Source organism: Hoplias malabaricus, chromosome 11, assembly GCF_029633855.1.
Source record: "Hoplias malabaricus isolate fHopMal1 chromosome 11, fHopMal1.hap1, whole genome shotgun sequence".
NCBI lineage: Eukaryota > Metazoa > Chordata > Actinopteri > Characiformes > Erythrinidae > Hoplias > Hoplias malabaricus.
The window spans coordinates 9,705,568-9,715,342 of NC_089810.1; the positions used below are offsets into that span (position 1 = coordinate 9,705,568).

Genomic DNA, 9,775 nt, shown 5'->3' on the forward strand with positions numbered 1-9,775 from the left:
CCTTGTCTGAGTCATTCTAACATTCAGTTTTTTCTCAACACAGTCCAAAAACACATGGTGGTAGGTGGACTGGCTGTTCAAACGTGTCCATATGTGTAGGTGTGTGTGTATGGGTGTGTAGTGCCTAGTCCAGGTTCACTATCCTGTCCAGGGTGTACTTCTGCCTTGTGCCCAATGAAGCCGGTTGGGCTCTGGACACAGCACAACTTACTTACGACAAACTGAATTCATGCTTTTTTTTATAATATAAATATTATATTAATATTACATAGCCATTATTCTCAAAGTCAATGTCGGCTTTATTGTCAAATCTTCACATGTACCAGGGCACACAATGGATCGAAATCTCCTTTATCACTATCCCTTGATGTTGCCAAGATAAGACATTTCTAACCCTAAAGTAACAAATAAAACAGACCTATCTTAACACTAACACTAACACTGATAATAAAGTGACAATGATTAACTAAAGTAACAGTAAAGTGCACAAGCACAACAAATAAACAGACATATCTAACACTAACACTAATACTAAAGTGACAATAAATAAAGTGAAGTGCGCAGCGGTGAGGATTAAATGAAGTAAACAATAAAGACTAAATAAACAGTATGGAGTAAGAGAAGTGTACTCACAGCGTAAATCTAAATGTCATAGGTAGCAGCAAGTTGAAATAGTGCAAGACATTCAGTAATACTAGCAGCAGAAGATTTCTATTGACAGTGTGCATGTGGCATAGTAGTGCAAGGAGTCTTGAGTTCACAAAAGGATGCTGAGTTTAAAATGACATGTCACTGCCAATATCATTCATTCATTCATTCATTATCTGTAAATGATTTTCCAGTTCAGGGTCGCGGTGGGTCCAAAGCCTACCTGGAATCATTGGGCGCACACCCTGGAGGGGGCGCCAGTCCTTCACAGGGCAACACACACACTCACACATTCACTCTCACACACACGCACACAGGGAAAACACACAACACTCCTCACAGACAGTCACCCGGAGGAAACCCACGCAGACACAGGGAGAACACACCTCACTCCTCACAGACAGTCACCCGGAGGAAACCCACGCAGACACAGGGAGAACACACCACACTCCTCAGACAGTCACCCGGAGGAAACCCACGCAGACACAGAGAGAACACACCACACTCCTCACAGACAGTCACCCGGAGGAAACCCACGCAGACACAGGGAGAACACACCACAATCCTCACAGACAGTCACCCGGAGGAAACCCACGCAGACACAGAGAGAACACACCACACTCCTCACAGACAGTCACCCGGAGGAAACCCACGCAGACACAGGGAGAACACACCACACTCCTCACAGACAGTCACCCGGAGGAAACCCACGCAGACACAGGGAGAACACACCACACTCCTCACAGACAGTCACCCGGAGGAAACCCACGTGGAACCCATCCAGCGCCCTACATTTGACGGCACCTGTGTTCGAAACGTAGGGACGTGTCCTAGTGATGTTTCCTTTGCAAACAAAGTTTTTACAATTTAAATACAAGAACACAAACTGAAATGTTGTATTTACATTATCTAGCTAATCTGAGAAATCTTGCTTTGTTGCATGCCCCACTTCTTGCCCATGATACATCTCACACTATTAAAAAACACTATTATTCTTCTTTCTTCTTACTTACAGTACTCTCACTTCTTTTTTTTTCTGTGTATATTACGTAAAGGGTCTGGTCTTCATGCATTACTTTAGTAAGTAACAGCGCCATCTCGCGTCAGAAATAGTAAACACACTGCTGTTACAAAACATTCCGCCGCCGACGTCACGCCCCTCACGTGTGAGCGAGACCCTGCTGGGTGTTTATGCAGAGTTCAAGTTCAACGGCTGCTCAAAACGCTGCAAACGGGTTTAAAAACGCGTTTCTACGTCGCTATCGACCCCCGTCTTAAGGTAAGACATAATAGTCAGATTCACGGGTCTTTCATTTTAACTCGCACATGGTTAGGTTGTGTGTGTGTGTGTGTGTGTGTGTGTGTAAAAGAGCGGGAGAAACTATAGCTATGTTTCATGCCTAACGTTGACAGTGAGAGAAAAGTGCTGATAATCGACAGGTTTCAGAAAGAAAGTTGGTGTAAAATGGCGAGAGGAAAGGCAACGGAGGAGAAGAAAACTACCCGCGCTGCAAGAAAACGCCAGCAGGAGGAGAGTCCTGAAACTCTGTCCAAGAAACTCAAAGCAAAGAAAGATGAGGGTTCGTCACCAGAAGCAGGTGTGTGATTTAATATTAGTTCAGAGCAGACACTGTTGTTGTCCTAATTCTCTCTAACGGGCGCTGATTTGACTGTAGACACTTTTGACTGTCACCAGGGGGCAGTATCGGGCTGGTGATGGTGACTGAATTAACTTGGAGTGTGTGTGTGTGTGTGTGTGTGGTGCTTGCAGAAACCTACATTCAGGCAAGTGTAAAGTGGACAGGAGGACTGAAGAAATGCAGCCAAATAAGCATACCTCAGTTTATCTACCAGAGCTCCTTAGGACAGAGCATCCGCTCTCACATACGACAGGTAAACACACACACACACACACAATTGGCCCACCAAGATATATCCTCCTAACCTTACAAATGTGGTATTGAGGAAACAAGCATTCTGGACAAACTACCCACATGTTCATGCTCTGCAGTCTGCATGTATACTCCACTCATTTGAGTGTGTGTGTAGTTTTGTGAAAGCTAGGAAGCCAGATGCACGTTAGTCACAGAGAGTTCCACCAATACATACCGCAGCTCACATTGATAAACAATAATTAGAAAATGACACATTGCACTCCTCTCTCTTCAGCTCACTGTCTCATGGACTCCTCCAGCTGTAGTCCGGCAGTGTGCGTTCATATGTTTTCGATGTTTTCTCTCATTCCTTCAGTGCCTTCAAGAGCCTTTCATTCGCTCACTGGACTCCTACAGATTGCACCGAACCGCCAGTCCTTTTGACCGCAGAATCACGTGCCTGGAGTGGCACCCCACCCATCCCAGCACTCTGGCAGTGGGCTCCAAGGGAGGAGACATCATCCTGTGGGACTACGATGCACTGAACAAGTCAACATTCATACAAGGGGTGAGAGAGGTTTCTGGGCACTTACAGCTGCAGGTGATTGTGGAGGATAGGGGGATGCATTTGTAAAACCTCAGCTGCCTGGTGTTGTGCCAATGAGTTCATGCCTTTACTTTTGCTGTAAACGTCACACCATGATTTTGACCGACTAAGGGACATTTCAGAGTTTACGTTTAATGTCCTGGAGTGGCCACAGAGTAGGAAAGGTTACAAGGAATAAACTAAATAGAAGTTTCAGTGTCCTTGTGAATGTGTTTGAGTCTAAGAGCTGAAACATATGCCATGCAGACGCTCTGAGCTGCTCAGCCTGAGTTTCATTTGTAGTTGCTTTCAAAAATGTGTCAGGCCCCATTTCCTGATGCAACGCAAGCGCGAGCTGCGTTCTGCGCTTACTGCATTCGAGATTCATGTCGTCTATAGTCAACTGTCGTGGCAGACAGTCTCTCTGGATTCACTGGTAGAATTGGTTCCTCATTGGCCACCCACCTCAGTTCTACTGGGTCTTTTCTTTTTATCTCCTATGCAACAGTAGACTGACCAGATCTGAGATGGTGAAAAAGAGAACACGTCTGACTACTGACTGACGTGCAGACTGACCAATTAAATGTTTACAGAGAAGTTTATCGACCAATAACGGTAGCTCTACAGTCAGACCGTCCAATCAGAAGATTTTAGGCGACTTCACCACGCCCCCTTCTCACTCAAGCGAACCAATCGGAGTAGGGGAGGGCGGGACTAGTTTGTGAACGAAACTTCTCGAAGTTCTATGAAAGCTCTAGAAAAACAAAATCCAGGACGTTTGTGAAATTCCACCCGGACATTTTTTTAAAGTCTAAAAAAGAGGAGATGTCCGGGTAAAAGAGGACGTCTGGTCACCCTATGTAACAGGTAAACTCCCCTCCTCTACTGTAGACATGTTCAACCCTTTCAGTAACAGAAGCGCACACATTGAGTTGGTACAACAGGACTTGGCATTCACGTTTGCGTCTTTGCATGAAGTATGTTTCAGCCCTAATGCTCAATTCCAGACCAGAACTTCTGTTTATCATGCACAACAATGAGCCAAAACAATAAAACCTCATCCCTGGTTGTACACTCGCTGTGCATTCTCTAAGCTCTACCGAACATACAGGAACATGTTGTAGTTCTAAATCTGCATACTTTGTTAGCTTCATTTGGCAGGAGTCCTGATCATTGAAGAACAGGGAGAAGATAAAGTTCGCAGAACAACAGCTGGGCTGTAGAAGTACAGAATGCATCTGTATGGACAGTGGAGCTTGTTTTTATCGCTACTGTGGTTTCCCAGTGTTTGTAATGTAACATGTCCGCATACAAGAGATGTAACTTGATTAGAAACAAGTAGGTCATGTTGTGGTTGTGGCTGATCAGGGTATATCTCATGCGCACCAACACTGGGGAACCCCCATAGAGATTTAAAAAAAAGATAACCCTGATTGCTTGCATTTCCCACTGATGTGTCTGTCTTTCTTATGCATTAGCAGAAGGAAGAGAGAACATCACTGATAGCCCTTTATTTGTTTGTTATTTTCACTGTTTCTAAGTTATTCCACCAACCTTCTTACTACGTCATCATCAAAAGAAGGGAGTACCTTCACAGCTAAAACAGTCAAGCTGTGGAGGCATTGCGGTATGAAACATAGTCTTATGATTAAACGTGTTTACAACACGGTGTGATGCTTGAAACGTTAATGCTGGTTTGGAGTGTCCCTTTTTAAAGAGTCAAACATGTAAACTGCTTCTTTTTCTGTCTAGATGGGTGCAGGAGACTCAGTAACATGCATGAAGTTTAACCCATTCAATACCAATCAGTTGTTCACCTCATCAGTCGGGGGAACCACCGCCCTTCGGGATTTCAGTGGCTCAGTTATCCAACTCTTTGCCCATACATCCTCATGGGAGTAAGCAAAGTTCATCATTAGCAACTACAGATGCGCACATGCAAAGCACACAGCACGGCAGTGTAACCAGCGCTGTGTTAATAAAAGTAGTTACACTAAGTAAAACGTTTCATTACTTCATTCATGATAATAATGATAATAAGTTACATTTACACAGCACCTGTTATACTCAAGGGTGATTTACAGTTCAAATCAAAACAACAACAACAAAAATACTACTAATAATAATAATAAGTAAATAAGCTGTGTATATTATGCACCTGGCTGACATGACCATGGTTCTTCTCTATAGATCCATAAGCAGATCAGTTTCACAGCAGGAATTTAAAGGCTAAGCACCACTTAATGGACCTCCATGAATATTTCACATTATTGTAGTTACTGACAGATATAAATATGAATTAAAATGAAAATAGCAGCTTAATTTGCTTTAAAACTGACAATTTTATTAAACTGACGGAAAAACCCGAGCTCGCTACGGAAATTCTCGAACGCAACCGTGACGTCACTGGTGGACAACAGCTGAACAACGCCGCGGTAAAACACCGTTATGACTGACTGTTATGACAGTATCTAGCTAAATAACCAACATTATTCATGACAATAGCCTAGCGATAAGCTAAACTCAAATGTAGAGTTACCGTTATTCTTGTAAATGTGACCGAAGTCGAACTCGAATTCCTCCGACACTATAAACCTCCGTAATGCAGCTACGTAGCCGAGTATAATCTGAGACACCGAGTTTAGCGAGTCAAGCTAACGTTAACTAACACCAACTAAAACAGGCGAAGTGAGTGTCCTCACCCTGTTTACCTCCATGTTACAGAGGCTCTTGAACACCTTTCGTTGGTGTCCTTACATGCCCATATTGTTGGAAAAGCGCCAGTGAAATGAGCTACAGATAACGGAGTGAGCGGATGGTCCTTTCCAAAGTGTCCGTTTAAAGTTGACAAATTTAGTCCATTTTCTGGATTTTGGGATCTTTGGGCCATTTGTTCACAGATGTCCCACTGTACATTGAATGATTGCAGCCAAAAACAACACACCTTTTCATCATTTTGCATTAAATTAAGTGCAGCTTCTAGAGTTGTTGTCCACCATCTACGTCACAGGCAAGTCTCCAACGGTCTTTTAAACCTTATTCCTTGAATTAGTAAGAAATAACATGTTTTCTGACTATCAATAAACACAAGTTAGGAACTCCACTGTATTTATTTGTTTGACACTTTCATAGAGCTGGTGCTTAGCATTTAAGTAACATTGTGTTGAATACCCCACTGGACAGTATTCACTAAAGTTTTCTGAGCGGTTGGCTTCTTTAATAAACTGGAATTAAAGTTTGTGGTACTCCCAGATTGACAAGAGACATATAGGGTTTTCTGATTGGTATGGAGTTGGTTGACTGCTGTCTGGTTGGTAGAAAAGTTCATGCATGATTGTTAATAGAGTCATACACTGCTCAAAAAAATAAAGGGAACACTAAAATAACACATCCCAGATCTCAATGAATGAAATATTCCAGCTGAATATATTTGTTCATTACATAGTGGATTGCATTGAGAACCAAATAACATAATAAAGTATAATATAATAATTACAGCTGCACTACCTGAGCAACTTCTGTGGGTTGTAGACAAAGCCTCATGCGACCTCTAGGGGTGAGAGCACTGACAGAATGCAGATGTGACCAAAACATCAGTCAGAAAGGATGAGAGCAGAGAACTGGTCTGTGGTCACCACCTGCAGAAGCACTCCTTTATAGGGGTTGTCTTGCTAATTGTCTCTCATTTCTACCTGTTGTCTGTGCCATTTACACAACAGCATGTGAAATTGATTCACAATCAGTGTTGCCTCCTAACTGGACCAGTTGATTTCACAGATGTGATTGACTTGGAGTTACATCATGTTGTTTATTCATTCATTCATTATCTGTAACCGCATATCCAATTCAGGGTCGCGGAGGGTCCAGAGCCTACCTGGAATCATTGGGCGCAAGGCGGGAATACACCCTGGAGGGGGTGCCAGTCCTTCACAGGGCAACACACACACACATTCACTCACACCTACGGACACTTTTGAGTCGCCAATCCACCTACCAACGTGTGTTTTTGGACTGTGGGAGGAAACCGGAGCACCCGGAGGAAACCCACGCAGACACAGGGAGAACACACCACACTCCTCACAGACAGTCACCCGGAGGAAACCCACGCGGACACGGGGAGAACACACCAACTCCTCACAGACAGTCACCTGGACCGGGAATCGAACCCACAACCTCCAGGTCCCTGAAGCTGTGTGACTGCGACACTACCTGCTGCACCACCCTGCCGCCCATCGTGTTGTTTAGTGTTCCCTTTATTTTTTTGAGCAGTGTATTTTACTAGTTGGCCCGTTTGTGTCGGTCCTAGATGTGTGCATATCCTTTAAAATGTCATGTACATACCGTGTTTGTCATGGCTCTTAAAGCTTGTTAGTGAAATAAAGTCTAGAATGAAATGCTTGGAACTTCAGAGCAGGTTCTGTCAGTGTGTTTTGTGTTTGTGGTTATAGAAGGGAGCTGGTGACTTTATCGGGGGAATTAAGTTCTGCCCCACAGACGTTTCCAAATGCTACGTGGCCTCTGGTGATGGCACCATAACCATGCAGAGCTTTGAGGGCCTCCCGAGTGAGACGCTGTCTCGAACCCCTGAATGCAGTCATGATCACCACAGTCTTTGGTGAGGACTCGACTGGCCGTAGTTTGGTAGAGGCGCTTTGTGCTGGGATGATGCGGTTGTAAGGTTTGCCTGGGAGTTTTTGTTGGTCATCTGGCATTTCTTCTTACATTCACAGATTCTATAGTAGCACTGCAATGTACAGAACAGCAACTGTAGAGGGAAGCATTGTCATGTCAGATTTGCTTTAGAAGCCCAACACTTTGCTCTAAGAAATGACCTTGATGACCTGCTTGACTAACACAGTAGTGACAGTACTGTCATAATACATACACATAACACAAGCATTTGCTTTTGCTTTAGATTCTGCATTTGTGCAATTTTTATGCGAATCATAAGCTAAGTATGAAGCTTTAAAATCTCTGACTCTTCTGCAGTTACTGGTACTGCTGTTTGGACGTGTCAGTGAGCCGCCAGATGCTTGTGACTGGAGACAATGGAGGAAATCTGCTTCTACTCGGGCTGGATGGAAAAGAGGTGAGTGCCAAGCGCATATTTGAGATTCACTTTGAAATATCATTGATAACTAGTACAGTTCTGACCAGTACATTCTTCCTTGGACCATCCCAACATTTTAAGCCATTTCTCTGTTCAAATGTAGATTTTAAATCAAAAGCTGCACAAGGCCAAAGTGACCCACGCGGAATTCAACCCTCGCTGTGACTGGCTAATGGCCACGGCATCTGTAGACGGCAGGGTCAAGCTGTGGGACCTCAGGAACATTAAGAACAAGAGCAGTTACTTGCATGAAATTGTACACGAGAAGGCTGTTAATGCTGGTAGGAAGTGAACATAAGCCCATGAAGTACAAGCCACAGCATGTAATTTTCTGGATGAATGTCTCACACACTCTCTTTTTTTATTTGTCTATGCATAGCATATTTCAACCCTGTGGATAGCACCAAGCTCCTCACCACAGACCAAATGAACGAGATCAGGGTATATTCTTCATGTGACTGGTCCAAGCCAGCTCAGGTTATTGTACATCCACACCGGCAATTTCAGCACTTAACGCCCATCAAGGTAGAAAACAACAGCTGCTCGCACTGTATTTTTTATTTATATAAATAATATATTAAATCTTTTTTATTGCTGTGTTGTATGTGAATTTTTATTTTTGTGATGTATTTATTTCAGGCAACCTGGCATCCCACATATGACCTCATTGTTGCTGGCCGTTATCCAGATAACCGTGTCTGTCCCGGTGATGAAAGAACTATTGATATCTACAATGCTAATAATGGCAAGCTTGTTTTTCGGCTGAAAGACCCCAGTACACGTGGTATTGTTTCTGTAAGTGTCCATTTCCTTGCTCTCAGTGATTATGGTACATTGGCACATTTATTCTATTGTAATAAGACATTGTAATATTATTTATATGTATGTAATTACCCTGCTGTTTTATATTTTAGCTCAACAAATTCAACCCAATGGGGGATGTGTTGGCATCTGGAATGGGTAAGGAGTCAGGTTAACTCTTGAACTCGCTGAAAGTTAAGATGACTATGTTCATATAAGAATGCACTTCCTTCCTGATACCCGACCTTTATTCGCAGGCTATAACATTTTGATTTGGAGCCGAGATGATACAATGAGCCACGTGCCTGGACAGAGTGTGGAAGGAACACAGGCTGCAGGGAGAGCTGGAAGCTCCAGAGACACGCGAGGCAATGCACAGAGAGCTCGCAATGAAAGGAGAGGGACTGCAGGCGGTGCCAAGCTGAAGAAAAAACTGGCATCACTGGAATCGACCGAGACCAAGTCAAAGACCAAAAGCAAGACTGAATGTAAAACGCGAAAAAACAAAAAAAATAGTTAAAAATACTGTATGTTAATTTACTGTAAAGCAAAGAGTTGCAGATAAGTTCCTGTCGTTTTGGGGGAAAAAAAAATTCATGTGTTAAACAGTTTGTTCATATTAAACTTTTACATGTTGAACGCGTTAAACTTTGTACTTTCTTACAGTAAATAAAATATGGATTCATTCTTTAATATATGATGTGGCATTTAAAGCTGTAATCATTGAAAGTGGAAAAAAATCCTTCCATTTGGAAA

At 43.1% G+C, this 9,775-nt stretch overlaps 1 protein-coding gene across 1 annotated transcript; it reads left to right on the forward strand.

Annotated features, from left to right (window-relative positions):
• The first annotated feature begins 1,973 nt into the window (after positions 1-1,973).
• Positions 1,974-9,664, forward strand: ddb2 (damage-specific DNA binding protein 2). The gene is given in 11 exon segments (XM_066685636.1): positions 1,974-2,246; positions 2,420-2,541; positions 2,899-3,090; positions 4,861-5,006; positions 8,098-8,197; positions 8,322-8,499; positions 8,598-8,743; positions 8,858-9,013; positions 9,133-9,178; positions 9,277-9,450; positions 9,453-9,664. Coding segments are annotated over 11 exon segments (1,515 nt in total). The 5' UTR covers positions 1,974-2,044; the 3' UTR covers positions 9,506-9,664.
• Positions 9,665-9,775: the final 111 nt, after the last annotated feature.